Source organism: Agelaius tricolor, unplaced genomic scaffold (genome assembly GCF_023055355.1).
Source record: "Agelaius tricolor isolate 1412-34295 unplaced genomic scaffold, bAgeTri1.0.p SCAF_9, whole genome shotgun sequence".
Classification (NCBI taxonomy): domain Eukaryota; kingdom Metazoa; phylum Chordata; class Aves; order Passeriformes; family Icteridae; genus Agelaius; species Agelaius tricolor.
The window spans coordinates 9,794,469-9,818,108 of NW_027269269.1; the positions used below are offsets into that span (position 1 = coordinate 9,794,469).

General features: G+C 34.8%; 1 protein-coding gene across 6 annotated transcripts in view; it reads right to left on the minus strand.

Annotated features, from left to right (window-relative positions):
- The window catches only part of CNTN5 (contactin 5), a 609,082-nt gene that overhangs the window by 225,137 nt on the left and 360,305 nt on the right, over positions 1-23,640 (minus strand). For all 6 annotated transcript variants that reach the window (XM_071434213.1, XM_071434212.1, XM_071434206.1 and 3 more), the window contains one exon: positions 7,882-8,100. In XM_071434213.1, coding sequence (XP_071290314.1) covers positions 7,882-8,100 — 219 coding nt within the window. The remainder of the gene's footprint in view (positions 1-7,881; positions 8,101-23,640) is intronic.

Sequence of the window (23,640 nt, forward strand, 5' to 3'; positions counted from 1 at the left end):
TCTCTGGAATTTTAATATTTTTAGGCTTACTCCAGACTCATGGATTATTTAATCACATGGTGCTCTTTGTCTTTAAAGCACTAGCCTGTCTGCAGAGAGGTAGTGGCATTGTCCTGCTACTTGCAATGAAACATATGGGAGCAGGGTTTTTTCTGTTGGTTTTAGGGTTTCATATGTTCATGGGATAGATGTCCTCCAGTTCTTACTGAGGACAGCAGACCACATTAAGCATTTTACAACATCCTGCTGTATTTGTCTTACCAACAGCAGCTTAAAGTGAAAAGAGGTATACCTGAAGACTTGGGGTTTGGTCACTCACCTGAAAATGATTTACTACATTGTTTTACCAACTCCACACAGCTTCAAACACATTAGGGTTTCACAGTTTTGGGAACTGAGACCTTTATCATACCAATTTAATACTTTATCATACTAATAATAACCTTTATCATGTTATCTGTGATTAACAGCCTCAGAAAATCTGAGTAGACAGGAAAAGGTATGTGGGGCTACAAGTCTTGGTCCAGAAAAGAAAGACTTGGAGTCTGAAAAGGATGAGGATTGTGGGAGACATGGGTCATAGCATGTTAGTTTTGAGATGCAAATTTCCATGTCTTTAAATTCTTCCATTTGGGGTTTCTCAACTCTCTTATTATACAGTAAAAAAATGACATGAGAACCCATTATGCTTTTCAAGCTTTCTTTTTAGTGACTACACACTTATTATAGACTTCAGTTTTGTCTTTTTACACTACTATTCAAATGTAGATTTTGAAAATACCTGTATTTTCAGGTGTGTATGCTTCTGCTGGAATAGATTCAAATAATTAGCCTGTTGATTTGTAAAGGCAGCAAATAAGAGCAGAAGCAATTAGTAGTATCTCTTTCCCATAATTTTCCAGCTTTTTAGCCCTACTTGTAGGACTTTGTAAAGGAGTATGGATTGGTGTTTTGCATATTTATATTAATGTGTAGGTATATTGCTTTGCTTGGGTTTATTGGCAGAAATGTGTGTTCTGGAACAAATATCTGCATATTAAAATAAAACCAAAAACAACCCACAAACAAATCAATCACAATAAGTGACTTCTGATATGTACTGATATTATTGAAGACAAAATAACTCCAGTAATGAATTTGGAAAAGTACATCTTAAAATGCCATGGGGCAAATGGATTCAGCTGGCAAAACTTATTTTGATGAAGGAAAATATTGGTACAAACAGTGTGTGGATTTTTTATCATTTGGTCACTTCTTGCATTGCACAAAAGAAAACACTAATGTATGTAGGTGAAAATATACAGAACTGATATTGAACTAGTGTTTAGCAAAACCAAAAATTAATTAGGGATAACAAATCTAAATAATGTCTTTAGATTTAGGTGTTATTTCATGCAGATTAGTAGGCATATGGATAGGGTGAATATTAATGAAGATAAACGATTTTATCTTTTCCCTAGGAGAGACTCTGGAGATAAAATATGATATCACAGTCTAGGACTGTTGGAAAGAAAATAAAAAGATGCAAGGCTAGGTGCAGGACCAGACCATGGCACACTCTTGTCCTCTCCCTAAGACACTCAGATGTTGCAGACATCTTTTTGCCAAAATCCTAGGATTTTTTCCCTTCCCAGGAACTGAGGCCTCAGAAACAAAATGTAAACAATGGTTATCTGCTGCTGTGGAAGGCATCAGGTGAATTTTTGATTGGCCCATCTTGGATGCTTATAATTAATGGCCAATCAAGGCCGAGCTATCTCGGCCAGAGTCTGAGAGAGCTATTTTTGTTATCATTCTTTTCTATTCTATTCTTAGCTAGTCTTCTGAGGAAACCTTTCCTTCTATTTCTTTATAGTATAGTTATAATGTAATATATATATATAATAAAATAATAAATCAAGCCTTCTGAACATGGAGTCAACATTCTCGTCTCTTGCCTCATCAAAGAACCCCTGTGAACACTACCACACTCAGACAGAGATTTCTGCAGCTTTTGACTCAGCCATCGATCTTAGGACAAGGAAATACCTCCAGCCCCAGTCTGCAGCACACCATGGTCCCACAGACAGCTGGAAACTCCCCTCAAACCACAGAGAGGGGAGCAACCCAACTCCTCTGTGTGACTTTGGAATAAAACTTTTTGATTCACGAACCATTGCTTGGCTCTTCTACTTTATGTGGATTTTTGGGGAAATATCCCTGGCCTCATCATTATTGCCCTCATTTTCTTATTGTGGTTATGTATATATCTTTGTACATATGGATATATAAGCTCATGTATGTTTTCTGATGCCTTCAGAGATCCAAAAACATCAGGGTTTTTGCACCCATGTTTTTTTTGCACCTATTGGTCACTGCTAACTGTGACCCATACTCTTTAACAGGGTAGTCCTTCATGAGTATGCATGGCAGTATTTGAGCTCCACACCTCATTTTTTTCTTTCTAACTTATCAAGAACACAAAATTAAATGAATATTCAATATGCATGTTAACATGCATATATTTCAATTTACTATTATAATTTCTCAAGGGAAATATTTCCATTCCTCATAGATGTTTTTACTAAACAAGATACAGAAAACTAGTTGTTTTAAGTGCTATATTATTTAAGAACAGGGATTTACCACAGAGTCTTGGGAATACAGGTGTGCTCTGCAACCAGTAGTGCAGCAGCTACTTTGTGGTCCCCTCACAACTTTTAAGAAAGGCAAGGATATGGAAAACGTTCAAGATATAAGAAAAATCCCTCTTTTAAATTCTTGAATATTCTTCAGAGTAGTTCTTCAATTTTCTTTGAGTGCCAGTGTTTTCCTAACAGCACTTGTGCACATAAAATTTCTGGAACATGCAACTCCTTAGTACCAAGTATTTAAATCCTCATGGGAATGTAAACTAGAATCAGTATCCTGCAACTCAGACAGTAGTCAAAGTGTGGTTTCTCTCTCTCTTATCTACAGGCATTCTTTCCTTCTTTCCTATTTTTATTCACTCCCTCAGTTACTGATGAAGAAAAAAAAATCAGATGTTCTTTAGTTCTTCTTTCTGAGCAATGCAGATATCATAACAACAAACTTCAGATGAGAGCAAAGTTTCCTGTACTTTGAATCCTGTAGCAATTGAAATAGTGTAATTCCTCAACAGTTGCTTTCTTGCCACCATTGATAAAAATACATGTCAATTAATATACTGAGAAAATTAATTAATTCCTGGAACCCTGGGAACACAGAGTGGACAGGAAAAAAATATGACCCTGTTCAAACTCCTGCATTGAAGCTGCACTGACAGTATTACTTTTAGTTGGATAATTCTAAGTGCTGTACTTCTAAAGAGGAAAAGAAATGAAGTTATTATAAATGTTTTCTTAAATAAGTACCCTCCAAGATACATGACTGGCTTAATCAGTCATGGAGCCATCTTCTCAGTCTGAACTCCTGGTGGGAAGGAACAACAGACACATTATGTGAGAGGATCTGCTCAGGCAGCCTTTGTATATGGGGGAAGGAAATATTCCTTCAGGTCGTCTCGCCTTCTTCTGCTCATGTCCCTTTAGAAGCACTTTTTACAAGACCAGGAAGAATGTTTCCCTATTGCTCTATTTTTCACTCCCATGTTTCAAAGATTTCTTGAGCCCCTGTAGAGTGGAAGAATTTTCTAAAGAAAAGCTACGCAGGGAATGTAAAATATAGAACTTCTAAAGCAGCCTAAAATGAGAGATCACTAAGAGACCTTCCATCCTAAAATATAGATGATGTTCCTCTGCATACAGGGCCTATCCAGAAAAGTACCTTCTTGACACAATGCAGACCAAACTACAGCTGAATGACCTAGGTATTAATGTGTTCAGGACACACTAATGAGTTTGAAGAAATTATTGTTGATAAGGCTATACGTGTTGCTGAAATCTATATCTAAGAAGAAGTAATTAAAATTAGGCAAAGACATTTCATTCCAGTTTGGTCCTACAAATTGAAAGATTCTTTTTGGTATAGGTGGATCACACTATGATGCTACTCACTATCAACTTTGTTTTTGAATTTCTCTCTTCCCATTCTTGATTTTCAGCTTATGCTTGTATGAACTTCAGTCAATTGATGACTCGAATGGATCATCTGATTACCTTTGTTATCGTGGAACCAGACAGGAAACCTGTTCAGTATATTCAGAAATATTTTTGATATATATTCACACTGATTTAAATGGAAACCTATTGCTTTCCCCAGATAAAAGCTAGAAGCTATTTTGGTTTTTGTTTAAACACTGAAAAACTGTATTAACTTCAGCAGCAATACTTATTTTACAGGTAGATCCTATGATATAATCTTTCACCTTTACACCTAAGAAATAAAAAAATACTATTAATTCTAATATCACTATCATATGTCAAAATATTACATATTTCAAAATTTCAATAAAATAAAAAAGAAGCCCACAAATTCATCAAGGCAAAATATGAGTGATTAAATCTCTGTGTAAAATATTTTGAAATTAACAATAGTTGCTGAAATTAACAATAATTATTTTGCATATATAGAAGCAGAGACATTATATATATATACACACACACATATACACTCATGTATATTTCAACATATGCATTTCTAAAAATAAATTTTAATCTTTAAACTGTCAACTTAAAAGCTGAGAAACTTCGAGACTCCTTTTGAGGTAAACTGAGGCTGATACACATGCCTCAAGGTATATTTATTGATTCTAGTATGCTGCATGGTGGAACATTGTACAGTACACGCATTATTAAGTTTATACTGCAAAGATTAACTTATTTTCTCACATTTTCACATTTACCTTTTCTGAAACATGTTTATTTGCTTAATAAGCAAGATGATAAAAGATTTTACTCTTTCTTGAAAATGCTTTCTCTATTCTGAAACAAATAAATCTGTTCTAAATTTAGCTTATAATATCTAAACTGCATGCCATATGAATCAATGCTGTAAAATATTTTTAGTAACAGAAAAAAAATTAGTAGTTTGTGTCTATAATTCAGACTGGTATGTGCTGAGTCTAGCAGATGGTGGGGAAACAGGAATTCTCATTTTACAGAAATTACATTCAGGTCTTGCATATCTTGGGGTCCATTGATTCAAACACTCTCAGTTGTGACAGACTGTTTTTCATTTTCTTGCAAAATGTGTCAAACCAAAGATGAAAGGACAAAGAGAGTCCTTATTCAAGGTTAAGTTCAATTATCTTTACTACAGCAATTCCAAAAGTTTTTGGAACAGTAAGAAAATATAAGAGTTTGCAGTTTTATGATTCTTCAAGAATATTTAATGAATAATTCATACTTTTTATTCACATTTTTTAGTCATGACTTTACACATTGATACATAGTTTGAAGAGAAAGACCACATTGCCTTAGCTGCATGTTTACGCTAAATAATTCCAGATAATTTAAAGTCAGCAGTGAGGTAGAGCACAGCTCTTTTAATTTAAGATATCAGGAAACATGTGTTGAATTGATAGTGCAAATGAAATAGCATCAAGTCAGTATAAAAGGATCTTTATTATAGGCCATGTCAGGTGTTTGAACATGTCTGCTGGGAAATAATTTGAGAAGTCACTTGAGAACTGGTATAATTCAGCAGCTAATAAAAGTATTCTTGGGTGTTTTTTATGACAAACTTCACTCCTGAATTTATGCCATATATTAGACATTTGAATTATGCAAATTCTACATTATAATAATCTAAAACATGTTTTATCTCTTCCTAAAAATGTCCTCTTACTTGAAGCAGTGGTGTCTTTTTACCACAGCTTGCTCTAACATTTCCTCATTTAGGAAGTCTTGGCTGGTAAACATGGCTTAACTCTATCATCACATAGCAGTTTTAGGATCATAACTAGAATATCCTTACTTCAAGACCTGTAAAACTAAAATTAAAAAAAAAAAAAAAAACCAAACCAAAAAAGTACCTTTAGACTAAATCAAAATCAAGAAATTTAGAAATACAAGTGTAATGACTGATAATTGAAATAGTCACTTATTCTCATAATATTCTATATAAAATTCTCAGCTTCTAAATATCAAAGTTATTTATTCAGGATCAAGCTATTAACAGAAGTGAGAGAGATTTAGAAAACAAGTTACATTCAGCTGCCATGACTGATGTGTTCAAGTCCTCTTAGATGATGCAGATCATCCTACTTGGTGACATGCTGATCTTTTCTAAATACTGTCTCATACCTATGCTTGTGCTATGCAGGCACTTCAGTTAATCAAGGGCTTTTAAATATCATCAGGTGACTCAGATTTACCTATTTTTACAAGTGTCTACACAGCTGGATATACCAAGATCTGTAAGTGAAATAAATTTCCCAGGGCTATTTTGTGTAGTGTTTAGAAGAATGGTGTTCCTCTCTTCTAGGTCAAATACTCTGTTCTTTAGGCTTATGAGGCATTTAAGGTATTTAGGCCTTATGAGGCCCTTTTACAATTTTGTCTACAGTCAGTGGTTTTCCACTTGCTCCTGAGAAACTGATCAATCTCAACTGCTGAGCTGCAATGTGGCCCCAGTGTTTTGAGGAGAGTCAAGACTGCTGACCTAAATCATAGATCATATCTATGGTACAGTGATCATCCCTGAGCTATGATCTCACTGCACATTCTGGAGATGTCCAGGATTTCTAGTTCTAGCTTGCACCATATTATTCAAATAATCTGTATTTTTTTGCTTTCTCCTTCAGTCTTTAGACATTCATTTTGTAAAAGATCAGGATAATAGACTATAGTTCTAATAATGGACATTAATTTTAACCTGTTCTTAAAAGGTTGTCGGGGGGAGTTATCAGTGTCTGGTGTCTGACTCTAGTCACTGCTTAAACAAATATTACAGTGGAAGGACAAATGTAGAAAAATGCCCCTATCCCAAAAGTGGTATCAAACAGAATTTATCTGCTGACAGGATTAAATTGTTTCTTTTCTAGATCAAACTTTATTCAGGGAACATATTTATGCTTGTATATTACCCATTTTTCTACACAAACCACTTGCATACGCCATTAATTTTCAATAAATGCAAGACATTTTCTGGGGAAAAAAAATAAGACTTTGTTGAGTCAAAAAGTAACCTGTTATCACACTCATGATATTGTGTGAATTTCATTGAACTGCACACTATTAATCATAATTCTTTCCTATTTTACACCCTTAGATGTAAATGAGGAATATACTTATAATATGCTTATGTCTCCTCTAATCTCTCCCTCCCTCCCCACCTCCTCTCCTTCCTTCCTTTTTTTCTTTCTGGCTTTCTATCTTTTTTGACTGCAATTCAGGTAATTATTGTCACTAAAGAAATGGTACTAGAAATGTGGCTTCTTAAAATGTAACCAAACATGAGAAAATATGTATTGTTTCTATGAATTATTGCATTTAGAGGTGAACGACGTCATATCATACCAGAAACTCTATCCAAGCATGCACATCAGTACATGCATGACACAGTTGACTACACAGAAGAGATAATTTAGAGAAAAAGTAGTTTTATAAGGTTTATCCTTCGTGTTTAATTTATATTACTGGCATTCATGATTAAATTAAAAGATTCCAAGGAGAAAAATTTGCTTAGATTTTACTACTAGATGAAATTGTGCTGTAATGGAGTTTCAAATCACTGGTTTGCTATTTTCCTGTAGCAACACCTGCATAAAACAATTCTGCATAGGAATCTTTAAGAAAGGATATTTTAACTGGTGACTTTAAGGCTGTTCTGAAGAGCCTAAAGGAAAGCAGCTCATTTCCTCCTTGTGACATTTAATAAAATTCAAAATTGTGTCTGAGAAATACTGAAATAAGCTGACAAAAATACACTGATTTTGAAAAATGTTTCCAAGTTTTAAGGGGGGGAAGCTACACTTACCATCATGTTTGAAGGTCTCTGAGAAGTGGTAGAGGTTTGTTGGGGAGTGATAATGTTGTGTGGATCCTCTCCAGCCTGGTGAAGATACACTTCCTAATGAAGGACTGCTTAATCGTGGTCTGTTCTTTGTATTAAATGAGGCTAAAGATGAACTACCGGATTTGATTCTTAGGATAGCAGCATATGATGTGGGGAGACCAGGAACAGCTTCTGAATAATCTGGAAAAAAATCCAAAAAACCAACAAGATGTGAACACTGGGTAGAGACTAAGTCTGTCACTTTGCAAAAGAATGTTTAGTTAAGCAGTCGAAAAGCAGAAAAGTTTTATCTATAAAAGGAGTGACAGAAACATACCAGGCTTGATGAGAGACTCAGCTTCTGAAAAGAATTGGGTATGAGCATGGAGCTCTGAGAAAATTTCCCTGCAGCTTCACCACAATATACAAATCTGGTATTCACTAAATTTCTTATGGAAACATGAGTTTTCAATGTTTTTAATTCTCTTTATATGACCTTATATTTCTATTTCATAGTGGAAAAGTGTCTGCCAGGCCACCATCTTTCCTTCACAGCCTTCCTTCCGTTTGTATGTGAAATGCAGAAACACTGACTGAAAATAAATGTGCTTCTCAATTCAACACTACTCTGCAAATCAAGCAGGCAAGCTAAATGGGCCAAAAGTACCTGTATGCACAAATGCCTTTCCCAAAAACATACATATGCTAAAGTCACCTCCTCTGCTGTCTCTTCAACTTCCTTTTTTTTGCCTTTTCTGACTCTATTTAAAATTTCAGCGTTTACAAATAAGAATAGTGCCCAAGTTTTCAGTCCCTTTATGACGTCAAATATAAAGAAAATAAATTACATTACAATAGATTAAAAACTATAACTCAGGACCTGCAGGAACAAAGTAGGCAGAAGTATGCAACAATATTAAGGAGGTTAGAATAACATTCAAAAATATAATTCAGAGGTGAGCAAAGGGATCCAGACTACATATCCAGTGCCTATGAAGGAACAGATCTTTTAGAGAGCAATTGGAAGTGTCATGAAGAAAAAAAGATCTCTGTTCTGTCATCTCTGCTGGTGATAAATATTTAAAAACCAGACATCCTTTTCACATTGGCATAGTATGTAACATTTGTCATTTTTAGGCTGTGACTCTCCTTTTTGTTTGCATATGTAACACAAAAAGCCACTCTAGTAAATAGGATTCAACAACACTTAAATAGTCCTGACAACTTCTTTTTGCTGAAATATTTGTGTAGTCAGTTTCATGAAATGAAGTTGTTCTGTGCTGCCTCATCAAGTTAAGAAGACTGCAGTTCTTCTTCTGCTTAAAAATAAAAAATTATTCTATAATTCTTTGTTATCTAGCAGAGTGTGGAACACTACTTCCGCAGTGGTAGTCTCAGGGTTTGAAAGAAAAAAAGAATCTACGAGATCTCAGATAGTATGAATGCAAAGTAGAATGGGAAGAAAGAGAAGGAAAGGGTACAAAAGTCACGCGACTTGGTGAAAAGGTCCTGCAGTAATGATGGTGTTACAGAATCTGTTTTCTGACCTTCTATGGTATAATTGCTTTGTTTGGCTGCGATAGGCGATCAGTGTGAAATTTCACCCTGACTCCAGTTGCTCTGTCATGCTCACGGGGATGCTGTATCTGAGTAAAGTTTCCCTTGTAAAACATAACTGGAAATGGTTAATAAATTATACATAAGGAAATATTTCTTGTTTTGTTTACTGAAAGTCTGTAGCCTGTGATCATTACTGACAACTACAGCAGAAAACACGCTCACCTGAAAACAAAACTTACTTCCTAATTTGAGCATTCACCTTCAGAGATTTAGACTTCTGAACTGCCTAGTTACAGTGCCTTAATTAGAATATATTATTATTGGAGTACTATTTACAGTAAAATTATTCCTTTAATTTGGTTTGGATTAGACTTCTGAGATTTGGGAGTATAAATTTATATATTCCATTATTTAAGTACATAGTAGTTAAACTGCTGGAGAATAGATATTACTCTCTAATGTACTTTTTTACTTTACCAGTCTACCCTAAAAATCCTTGAGAAATTTCATCAAAAATACTATGGGTAGTTCTCAAAATGCTGCTGTACTTGAGCTTCATTATGAAATTATGTTTTTCATAGTCTCATTCTGAGAAAATAGTTAAGTATTTGGGATGAAACATCCAAAAATTCCTTCTGCTGCATGATACAGATAAGGAAGATATAGGCCCAAATGGTAAGGATATAAAGTGGCTAGAAACCAGCCACAATAAAATTAGTCGTTTGGGTTAGCCTTCATATTTCTTTGAACTACAACTATCAGATTTATAGTAATTTTAACAGTGGTATGACACTTTTAAGATAGACTATTTCTTTTTAATTTTCTTAATGGATTTCCAACACTTATCAGCAACTTCCAACTTATCAGCAAACTGATATAGTTTTGGTAATTTTTTAATGAATCTGTATCAATAAATTAGTTAATCTCTTATTATTTCCAGCACATGCCTCTCTTCAGTCAGATTGATCAGATTCAAGACAACAAGGAAAAAAACAGTGCCATAGGTAATAGAGAGCCTGTCTTCCACTGATTACCAAGGGGGTTTTTTTGGTCTTAGAAAAAAACAAAAATATGAATTTTAAGATAATTTGAAAGAATTTTATTCCTGTAGTTTGTAATATCTATGTCAGATTAAATTCAACTTTATTTCATGTATGCTGTTGTGGGAGAACAAGGCTTACTCTGAGGGAAAGGGGATCACAAGACAGCAAATTTTACACAAGTTCCTTGGGTACAGTCCATAGGTGCAAATATAAGCCACAAATACTACCCTGTTATATTTTATAGTTTGTTTTTAAAGGCACAGCATAGATCAATAGAGTTCAAATAATGGTACACAGAAATTTGATCAAAATGCATTCTTTCTTTAGAGAAGTGACAAGGCAAATTCATTGAATCAACCCCAAAATTTCTTTGAAAACTGTCTTTGTAATGTTTGAATTTATAGAGAGTAAAGGATTCTGACTTTTGGTGTGATGTTTTGTTTTCTTTTATTCCTTTTTTTCTATATGTGACTCCTGGTCAGTTACTAACTCATTGACATTTCTCAACTATCTAATTAAAATGTAGACTGTCTTATAATACTTGCAAATGTGACCTTCATTTGTGTATTTTTGCGAGCTAGCATGTTTAATCAAATGTCACTAAGAATGATAACCCATTTTTTTCATTGTAACTTTTAATTACATTGTTTCAGTGAAAGCTTTCAGTCTTCTCAGTTTATGGAAATATGTGCATTCATTCTGTACAGTGGATTGTATCAGTGTTGCTCCTCAAGTTTTTAAACAGACATATACTTTCTGCTCTGCTCTGTGCATGCACATTGGTTTCCCCTTAGACTGCTCAATGACATGTAGCTTGGCAATAACTTGGGAGGAGATGCAATAATAGCAGAAATCTGTTGTTGATAAGGTGTCCATACAGGTCATCTCCTATGAGAACTAGGATCACTGCTAAAACACAGCAAAATGTGAATAAATAATACTTTTCTGATGAAATTGTAATAACTATAACAAAAAAGAACCCAAAGCAGACCCAGCAAAACACCAAAACCAAACAAAAACATGCACAAAAAAATTTCAACCAAAACCCAACAAACCAAACACACACACAAAAAATCCCCCAGAACTAAGGGGAAGCCAGTAGATTTCTCAAGAACTCGTTAGTTCATCTGATCCTCCTCTGTGTATTTCCTCCTGTGGTGCTTTAGTTTATCTGAGAGAGATTTTATTCTAAAGTTGCTACTCTATCCCACTTATCACTGAAAGCAATAGTCAATGCAATATCATTGCATTTTCTATTGACATTGTCTATTGACATTGCATTGTCAAAATCAACAAAATCAAATGAATCATGCGATGGAAACTTTCACTGGAGACCTCATTTTGAATATTTGGATTCTGGATGTCAGCCCATAAGGTAGTGAGGCTGGGCTCACTTTACAGGCAGTCGAAAGGAGGAGGAAAAGGGCATGTGATATGGTAGGCAGTCTCAATAAATGGCTACTTTTTGCCACAGAATGTAAAGGAAAGTAAAACGAATAGCTAAGATGTCAAAATTTCAAGTTTTCAGATCTCAGTTGTCTTAGTCATAGAATTATAGACCCATAAATGTTGGAAAAGACCTCCAAGACCACTGAGTCCAACATTTGACCTATCACAGAACAACTAGACCATTGCACTAAGGCCTGTATCGAGTAATTTCTTGAACACCTCCAGAGACAGTGCTTCCACTGCCTCCTTGGGCAATGCATGCCAATGCTTAAACACCTTTCCAGCAAAGAAATTCTTTTTGATGTCCAATCTGAACACTCTCTGATGCAGCTTGTGGTTATGTCCTCTTGTCCCGTCACTCGTTTCCTGGGAGAAGTGGCTGACCCTGATTTTGTTGCAACCTCCTTTCAGGTAGCTGCAGAGAGTGATAAGGTACACCCAGAGCCTCCTTTTCTCCAGTTCTCTCATTACAAATCAAACAAGCTTCATTTGTGTCTTTTCTGCTCAGATTATTGGGTTCTTCTGCAAAGGAGTGAAAAATCAAGACATTTTAATTGCTTTCCAAAGAAGCAGTGGGGGATGACTTAGAAGCGGGAAGTTCTCAAGGATAATATCTTGGTGATCCTCATCAGCCCTTTTAACCACAGATATGATAGTGTGAGAAAGGGAGAAAAGTTATGTATGCAAGGTGGTCTTTCATTGGGGAAAAATATATTTTTTGCCAGGTCTTTTGCAAAAATAAGTAAACCTTCAATCCAAAAATTGTTCTGTTGAGCTTTTCAGTAGTCCGCTATTCAAGGAAGATGCATGAAAATTTAACTTGAAAATCTGCAATAGCTTCTCACTTTATAGAATTTGTCTTTTTCTTAGAAATCTGGCCATACAAGGCATCAAATTTAAGAACATAGGATATTGTAGACAGACACGGGAAAAATAATTAGGGATATATGTTATTTTCCTTTAAAATAACAAAGAGGAAATGATTTGAAGACTTAAAACATTGACTCAGAGACGGTAAAGAATATTTCCAGCGGCAATTAGCAATTGAATCAACATCATTGGAATATTGTACTGTTAGAGCTAATTTAAATGTCATGAATTTTTATGAGGAATTATTTTGAATAATATAAAGATGCTTTTGTAGAGTTATTCATTGCTTCCTTTCCAACTCGAAAAACAATCTAATTTTCCTCTTACTTCCACTTCATCCTCATAATTCAGCAAATAGATTACTCAATATATGCCCAATTATTCCCACTTTGCATCCAACATATGACATACACCAGAGCAAACAAAATGCACTTTAATACTGAACACCTTCTGCTAGGGAATGCTTCCAACTGCAGTAGTACAAATAATAAAAGTAATAATATATTCCAATTATGGAACAGAATTTGTCCGAAGTAAAGTGGTTTAGAACTGAGAAAAGTGCTTTGAGTTTATTGTCATATTTTTTGTCTTGTTTAAATCATGCTAATGTAATATACTGAATAAAATGAGCTAGGGTGTGTTTCTGCCATAGCATAGGCTTCAAACACAGTTGTTATGTTCAGTGAGTGTTTTGCACCTTTTTTTGAAATTCACTGAAGTCATCTAATGAAAACTGCTTTTTAGAAGTAAAAAATATAAAACATTTTGAAGACTCTTCTAATGGTATTATTGAAGAAAAATTTTACTCCAAAGAATAGCAACAGACCCTTATTATTTAGTATATTCCATCTAGTTAAACATTTTTTACTTCTGGCTTTTGCACTCGTGAAGACCACAGGTGGGTCTGACATTTTACCCCTGCGTGGATTGTTTCTGCCTGTTTGTCTAATAAAAAGGAGTTTTAGGTCAGTTTTTCCTGAAAAATAAGACTTAAAGCAAACAGTGAAGATAGCTGAGGGGACTCAAGAAATGCAATGTAAGAATTAGCGTATTTTAAATACCTTGTGATCTTTGACATGAAAGAGGGGTGCTATTGACTAGATGTAATTTGTTGACATGTATGAACATGTGCTTTAAGACACCCATGTAGGTTTGGTTTGTCAACTTTAAGATATACTTCACTGTAGTACTTCTTCAGGTGCTTTCCATATGATATATTTCAGCCCAAACATGATACATATTCTCTAGCAGGGAAGCACGGAGCATTACTAATGTGAGATCCATAGATTAGCCTACACTGCATGCTTTTAATTGAAACTTTAACTTATTTTCCCCATGGCTGATGATCATCAGAGTGAGCTGTCAATTTTGAATGTGAAGGGAGAACCTAGTGCTAAAGGTCAACTATTTCAGCACAAATCAATTAAACTAATTAGATGGAGAGAAATCCTTATTTATATCTCTTCCTCCCTGCAATGATATGCATATCAATGTTAGGGGGGAAAAATAATAGATCAATCCGCAGCAAAGAAGAAATTTGTAACTGACTATTTTAATATAAAATGTAAATATAAAATAATTTGTCTGATTTATTAATACCATCATCAGGCAGTCAAAATCCTAATAATTAATTAATCAATCAATCAATCAATCAATTAAAAAGGAAACAATGTAATGCAAGTTTTTCTTTTCCCTGTCATACACATTGTTACATATTAGCCCAATTTGGTGTGTTTGTGTGTCCATTGGAAACACAGTCTTTAATCCCCTTTAAAAAATCTATCTCCAAGTTAAAAGCTCTTTTTTTTGAGGCAGATAATATATTCTTCCCTACCCTTGGCTCCTCCTGTAGTTCTTTGTGGTTTGCTTTAATGTTTGCTAAATATTTTACAACACACTCTTTACCCTGGCTTGCATCTTTGAGACCTTTTTGTGGCTCAGTCTTCCCTTAGGAATCCTGTGAATTAATCACTGCATGTACTGTCAGTGTAAACAGCTATTGCTAGCAATTAAACAACTCTTACACACATAGAGTGAAATTCATTCTCATGCTCCGGACAAATAGTCTTGCAAAACGTTTCTTAAGTACTTTTTAACATTTAAAGTGGCACCTAGATCTACAGATTGTTAAGGAGGTAGTGTTTTATGTCACTTCTGAACTGTTTTTAAAAACAATAAAGAAAATAAAAATCTAAAAAATCCTCACCCTGTTATGATGGACATTATTCCACCATCCTCCTGCATGGACACAGCTGTGCCATACAAATGTACATGCCAAAACGTGTCTCGTTTTCTTGTCAGAGATGAAATAGAGATGAAAGACATAAAACCTTCAAAGCATCAAAAACTCCAGGATTTGCAATGAAATAGAGTGCACTGTGCAGGCATTTGTATTCTCACAGGGTAAATCTGTAACACAGGCACATCTGCACACTATGAACATCCCACAGTCTCTTCATATGATTCTTCATTCCTCTTTATTCATACTGGTTGGTTTTAACCACTGGACCTGGTGCCTGCTTGTGTGCATTTCCTACTGCAAGCCTGTTCTGGTGGTGACCCTGGCCCCCTCAGTGAAGTGTTTGCAAATTCAAAGGAAAGCCATCAAAAGGATGCAGGCACTGAGAGAGACAAGCAGCTCCTTGAAGGACACAGACTTGAGCTGTTTCTACAGTCCTTTACAATGAGAAAAAGAGAGGCTGTACAAGTGATCTCCAACAAAGAGTGAATAATTTCAAGATAGTAATAGGAGCACTAATATAATTTCCAAACACAAATGTTTTGTCACACAAAAAGTGATAAGTGTAGTTTAATAATTAGCTAGCCGGTGGTTTCCTAAAGTTTAGAAATGAAGACTTTAATTTTCAAGTTCAGCAACAGGTTTTAGGGATGTGAGGCTATTTGGAATAATGTTGCTTTTTCAATAACTTTTAGAAAATTGAGGGATCTATTTTAGAGGTGTCAAAAACGTTCATAACCTATAGGTGCCATATATGTTTATGGTAATTTGCAATTATTGTTCTTATATATACAGATTATAAAAAGTTTAGCCTATTTGAGGAAAATGGAAAAGGTATTACATAAATTTCCAGTGGCTAAGAATAATGCTTAACATGGAAGAGGGAAATTATTATGTGTTACATGTAAAATGTAGGCAGATTGTAACTGCTTTACATATTATACATACAAGTAAAAGATCTCAGCATTACAGAGAAACCTCACAATTTTATTCCACGGGGTGTTTGAAGGAGAATGGAGGTCTGCATTCTTAAACGAAGAGCCACATTCAAGATGATATGACAATACCATAATGCAGCCCAAGAAAATATCCTGTAACATCATTCCATCCAGCAGTGGCAGCCACACACCTCTTTTTAGGCTAGTCAATGACTTGTTACAGCTCCAAAGAAATTATCATGAGTTCTTTGCCTCGTGTTTCAATAAAGTCATCCTGAAGAATTACAATTAGGAATTAAAAAGAAGAAATACATGATAAGATATTCATGAAATTGGAACAAAAGCATGTTTTCTTATTACTGACAGCAACAAAAGGTCTAAAAATAAAATTTACCTGGCAAACAAAATCATTATAAATTTTTATGCAGAATTTTAATAAAATATATAAATGTATTAGAAAAAGCTAAGTGAAAAACAAATAATCTGTAAGCATTGGCACTGTAGCACATGCAATTTTACTGCAGTTGGGCCAGCACTAAAAAAGCACGACAGACACACTTGGCCTCTATATGTACATCAAGTGAATAAGCAATGAAAATGCAAAATACAGCAGAAAAAAATGAGCACAGTTGATTTTAGAAGTCAACACAGAGGATTTTCTAAAGCAATCAGAACTACATTTCAAAGTAGCATTATTTGGTCAAGGACTTAGAGGAGTACACATAGGAAACAGTAAGAAAAGACTTGTCATGTCTTGAATTGTTTTGGATTTATTGCTGATTTCCATTTCAAAAGTAGTTTCAAATATGCAGACATGGAATATAGCTGGAATTTTTAAATAAAGAAAATTTTGAAATCAATCAAGTTTGACTAAAATGTAGATATCTTTCAAAGAGAATTTATAATAGTTCTTTCCAGTACAACCAAATTTACTGCTCTCATATAAGTAAATTTTTAAGTATGAGTAACATTGAACAGAAAGATTTATTCTAAATCATCTATTTGGTATATGGAACTTTACTGTAAACACAGTTAGTGTGCCTGTTTTGAAGCCTGAGGTTATAGCTTTCATTTCAAAATCCTCTCTATAAAGAAAAGATAGTGAATCAGTAAGCCTTGTCATTTCAAGGGAATTTGCATTCTGAGGGTTTTATGTTCCCATCTATGGTTTTGCATACCTAAACGACAATGAAAGTCAATCATCACAGAGAAAAATCTCTGCTTACCTGAAATTTCTCTTTCTTTGAAACTATTAAGTTTAAAGAACCATTATTCTGAGAGGTTTCAGCTAGTGTAGCACAGAGTCAGACAAGACCAATCAGTCTTGTAGGGAGGGCATATTTTGGGACACATTTCCAGACACATGATTTCTAGAGCCAAAGTATTTCTACCCAGTTTTGATGCAAAGTAGCTTGAGGGGACAAAGGTACAATAACTTCTAATGAAGCATAAGGGAAATTCAACTGTGCAATAGCATAATAAAATATTTCTTAGCTTAGTTCCAATCTCTATTTATCTCTAAAGCAGGTTGAATTTGTGGACCTAATTACTCAAGAAAGTCAACTTCATGTAACTCTCTTTTATTTGTTTTCAGACTGGAGTCCACAGATCTATGACGATAGAACCTCCACCACAGTGTACACACGGGTCACCTATGGCATAATTCTGACACTTTGGTCTCCTAATTTTAACAAGGAAAACCTATATTTCTAGTATTTGCTTCTTACATATGGGTAATTTAGAATTTGTGTTTTCTGCTAAGCAGACAGAGATTTCTGTTTTGGGATCTTTGAACATTTACACAGCCCATAGGTAAATTTCAGAATTGTCACCATCACCCTGTGTATTCAGATTTCAAAATTTTGCAAACTCCCTTTGAAAAAGGTCTTCACTCAGTGGTCAAACAATGTTTTAAATTACTAATGTGTCTTGCATCAGAAATACAGACAGTTCCTAGACATACTTTTAAAATTTTATTCTTATGTGAAAAAGGTATGCATTTTTGACAGTTACTGTTTTAATATTTAATTCTTAAACTTTATTTGAGCTGCTGGCCCTCTTGTTCTACAGGAAAATATCATAAAGGCACATCTGGAAGATTCAAATATATATTTTTCCTCATGCCTTTTAATTAATTTTATATCCCTTGTGTATAAATGAGTAGAACTAGGTCCTAAGTATTATCTCCCTAAGGCCTTCCATGAGGACAAACAAAAAAAAATTGATATTTTATTATTCATTTGTTTACATTTTTGTAACTTCCTCTAGAGGGAGGAAACTTAAGCAGAGAAATTTTAGAGCATGCAACTGGCTCTCTAATTTTCCCAAGCCTGAACCTTTTTGCTTCCTTTCTTACAATTTAATGCTTTTGAGAGGCTCTCTCAAAGAGAGTAAAAGCTCTTATCCTTGCTGCTACATGGAATCTGTGTAGGTCAGATATTTCTATGCCTGTGCTTTTTAGCTGTCAACATAGAATGCAAACTGAATTTCTGAAAGCCTTGGTAGGTGGCAGCAGGGAAGGACTGTTTCTTTCAAGTGTCATTTAAGAACAACTGATGGCGGATTTCTTCATCCTCCATCCTTTGTCTTCTGTCAGGGAACTTTTGGGATGCAGAAAGTTGGTGGGAATAAACATTATGGTCTGATCCTGTGGGCAGCAGAATCAAAGAGGTTCATTCATTTCTTGTGCTGTTTAACTAGATTTGCATTTATCCAACTGTTTCAATCTCCATTATTTCTTCAAAGGAAGAAGCGAGGAGGCCCTCTGAAACTGAAAATTCTTGTTCACTCTGCCTAAGCTTGGAGACTTGAAAATACAACTTTTTAAAATGGGAGAGTGTCTTATGTTTATGCTCATTATTAGCCAGTGGAACCATATATGAAGGCAAATCTCTGCAGGATTTTAAACTTCAATATTACTTTTATTTTTTTTATCCTCTCACATTCCCCATAGATGACTGACACCAAACAGCATTGGAACCAAGAAAAGAAAGAGAATAAATAAGTAGAGGAGAGAAACTGTCAAATTTTAGGTTATGGAAGATACATAGACTTAAGAAGAAAAACATAGTGGCTTAGTTGTGTCTCCACTCTGAAATTCACAAAAATCACTTTATTCTTGCCAACAGAGTAGAGCAGAAGGGAATATTGAACACATGAAGAGAATCAGAAAATCTGATATAGTGAAAGCAGAGAAGTTAAAAGAATCACAGTATATTGATGAGAGTTGCAATAAAGATTAAAATCTGTCTGGATACATTTGTAACTGTCCTATAACTGGCAACAACAGAAACAGGAACAAAATACGCAGTCACCAGCATAGTATCCCTAGAGTTAATAAATAATTATATAGACAAGATTGCACCCAGACCATGAATACAGGTGAGCAAATAATTCTAAAAAGTATCAAAATTCTACACCAGCAGATATACTGTATTGTACTTGGCAAAAACACCTGCTTTTTTTTTGTAGAATCAGATATCACCATTAGGTTATTGATGAGCACTCACTAATACAGCAAAAAATAAATATCAGCTGCTGCTCTTACTTTAACCTCTAAAAATACATGGTTCAGACTAAAAAAATAACACCAGCTCTCTTGTGCTTAGTAATTTAAATCATTGCTTGACCTTTGAATGAGAACCTTTTTCTAAGGGAGTTTGCAAAATTTTGAAATCTGAATACACAAGGCGATGGTGACAATTCTGAAATTTACCTATGGGCTGTGTAAATGTTCAAAGGTCCCAAAACAGAAATCTCTGTCTCTTTGGAAGACAACACCAATGTTTCCATATAGACATTGCAGAAGAAAAGAAAGGTCTCTTCCCTGTATACATTGCTATATTTGTAGTAAGATTTTCCACCAGTTTTTCTTCAAAAAATCTCTCTTTGCAAAGATGTCTGCACCAGGTTATTGTTACAATTACACTGAGACAGCTGAGCTTTCATCCAGCACAGCTACAGAGTTGATTGAGAGCAGAAATGTCCAACAATGACCTTTACTGTGAACTGACTTCTGTAGAGCTTACAAAAGCCCACTCTGTCCTTCTTCCAACTTTGCTATCTCCTTTTTCCAGACCAAATCTCTACTAGCAAAACCCTGAGGCAGGAGCATTGGAACTAGATGATCTTTAAAAGTGCTTCTCAACAAAAATAATTCTGTGATTCTAGAAAGAGAAGATGGTCAAAGATTCAAAGATTTCTGACTAGATGGGCAGATCCCAAAGAAGAATCATGCACAACATGATTAACTAACTCAGACTTCCAGAAGAACCAAGCATCAGTGCTAATTTTGCTTGAGATTTTGGTGTATTTATTAGTGGGTTCTAGAAAACACACTGATCCCAGACAAAAATTGAGGGCCATGATGACATGGAAGATATTTATGGAAAGCTGTCCAATTTTTATAGGCCATATGAAAGCATCATTAATTGCTCTGAAACAGTCCATTGGTATCTCCTCAAGAGTGCATGGGCTAAAGGAAAAACTTCCTGCTAAAAGGGTAGTAGAAATAATTTTTTCCTCTTTTTTTTTTTTTTTTTACACTGTTCAAATGCAATCAGAGACTATCTTTTACAGTTATCATGTAGGTCTTCAATTCTCTCTATAGTAATCCAGATTTCTCATGATTTAGTAAATTGTGTGTTTGCCAATAATACCAATGGTCATGAAGAGTAATAACCCAATAGATTACAGGACATGTTTTTTAATTTCCTCTGGACTGTTCCTGCAAGTCAGGTTTTGGATGCTTATGAACTTGCTGTGGCAACAAAGGCCCAAGTTTGAAAAGATAAAGTAAAAAAAAAAATAGTCTGAAGTAAATAAATTGGAAAACTCTCCCTTTCAGTATATGAATTGTAGCAGGTAGGGCTGTCATCATGTAAGGAGCTGTTCATAAAAACCTGAGGTCAATTTTTCTGCAGAAAATGTTCCTAAGGATATAACAGTTTCCATCTAGAAGAAAAAGTGTGTCCTTTAGTGTCATACTGCTCAGATTTCACCCACAGTTCACCTGTTTATTCTGGAGTTTTTAAATAATTTTCTTTTAAGTATTGCCTAATTAGGAGACCTATTTACCAAAGTGAAAAAAAATACATTGACATGTCAGTTGGGAAAGTTTTTTCTGAAATAACTTCTTAAATACTGATACAATTGGAGTGAAAAGCATCCTAGAATACCCAGAAGCTTAGCTATACTTGGCATTCACATAATATGTGAGAGATACCTGTTCATTCCCCTGTTCTTTTTAATTTTCAGATCAATCTTTACTAAACATAAAAGAAAGACTGATTCTAGAATTCAGCATAGAGAGCATTCCCTTGTGCTATAAAAATTATAGGTTAAAGACCCTGCTCCAATTAATATTTTGTTATTTACAGAGGTGGAAGAAGTAATGGGAGCATCTAGACTCCTGAGTGAGAGTTCACTTATAATCTATTTTGGTGTTTAGGAAGCTCCTCTGTGATTGGGAAGATTGAGGTTCAAACTCCGGAAAAGCATAAACTGAATCTAATCAACAAATACTCAATATGCATTTTAAACACTAAGTGTCTGAATATTACCATTGTGAACTTACAGCTTGGATTTAATGTCAGATTGTTTTTCACAGATAGGGTCAGGAACCTCATCTTAATAATAAAATTTTCAAGAAATGCTTAAATCTGCTCTTTCTGAAATGAGAACCTATAAAACCATTTACTACACTCAGACACCTACTTGATGAAAAGATCAAAATAATCAAATCTCAAATAACTGCTTTATATGTTAATACAAAAATCCATGGTGCAGGATTTTATAGAGGGTGGTGGAGTATATTAAATCCACATCCAGTGAGTACCAATTGAGTGTTTACACAAACACAACCTTCTTTTTGATGAAGTGGCTTCCACCTGGTGGAAATCATGTGTATGTGCTGTGGATTTCTAAACATCTTCAGAGCTTTCCAAAAGTAGAAATTTTTATTCTGCCGGTAGGTCATGTAAGAGACTGCAGGGTTATGGCACTGATTTGCAAGAGTCTGATTCATGTCAATGTGTTTCTGACTCTCATGGGCTCATAAGATTCTCTGCATGGCAAAGAAGAATCTACAGCCACCAAGGAGTAGAAAGCTTTCATACCCTTAAAGATAAGCTGAAGAAATTTGAAACATGCCTTCTTCAAGGAACACTTTGAGAACCCTAATTGTGTACTGGTGGTATTTTATTTTAGCAACATAAATAAATGAAAATATAAATAAGCAAATATTTATCTGACATAAAGAACACTACTGACTATATTTTTCTAAATTTCCATCTTATATATAAGTAATATAAATATATGGTTTTGTGAGATAATGACAGTGTAAGAGCATGTACATTATAACACCTAACTAATCACATGAAGCCTCTAAAGTGCCCTCTAGTAACTGCAAAAATCTACAGTTTATGAAGAGTTTTTTGCACTTTTTCTTCGCTAGCCCACTTTATAAAACAGTATTTTGCTCAATGTCTCAGACAACAGTATATTTCCCAATTAACAAAACTTATTATTCTGTGGAGCTTTCCTCTTCTGAGGAGGCTGCAATCTGATTTTGAGATATGATCCCATCATTGTAGCCACACATTGCTACATTATTCCATATGCCCATACAATGCAATTTTCACATCTTGATGCCTTGTGAAGGCTGACCTAGAACAGGGACTAGACAGAGTTAAAGAATAAAGTAGGTATTTATTAGGAGGCTTCAATGGATACACCTTGAGCAGTACAAGAGCCCAGCCAGGGCTACACCCAAGATGAACCCAAAATGGTCACAAAAATGGATGACAAGGTCTCACACTTTTGAAAGTTCTGGTCCATAAAAATATTGGAGCTAATTTTCCAATGATAGTTTTAGCCCATGAAGTCCCACCCTTCTTATTTTTCTCTCTTCAGTCCACTGTTATGCTCTTGGGCCTGAAATTTGAATCATTTGTCCTTGGTCCCCAGCTAGAGAAGGAATTGTTTTGTCTACCTACTCTGTGAAAGGAACTTTCTATCCCCTAATATGAAGCTCAGAACTACATACTAAAAATATAAAAGTTAAAACCTGAGGCATCAATAGTAGTTGCACTTGTCTCTAGTGTTTTTTAATCAACTACCTTCAAAATAAACAAACAAAAAACCCCCACTAAAATAAAGATTAGTCATGTGTATTTTTGAGCACAATTTTTTTACAGTTCTAGGAAAAGAGAAGGGAAGCAATTTACTTCTCTTAGCTTCCAAAATCAGAACCAGAGGCACCTTATGACTCATTCACCTCTGCAGTATAAAGTCAAACAAATAGTACTGAAGTCATTGCAGACTATTTTAACTGTCATAAGTAGACAAACTACTCAGAAAACTTTCTGAGAGATCTGCTGCATAGCAGCCCTGTTTCCGTAGTACAATTATGAGATCTTGATGTCACACACAGAATTAAAAAAAATTACATTTCTTTTGCTGGATGCATAAGAGTTTTGAAGTTTTAATATGTCATTTGCTTGATAAAACATTAGATACCATGATGCTATTGAAACAATGAAATACATCCAACTTTTTCAAAGAGGTTCCAATTTCTCATCCAAAGGACAGAAATTGACCTTTCACTAGCAAGCAGTAATCCCATTGTGTAAACTGAAAATAG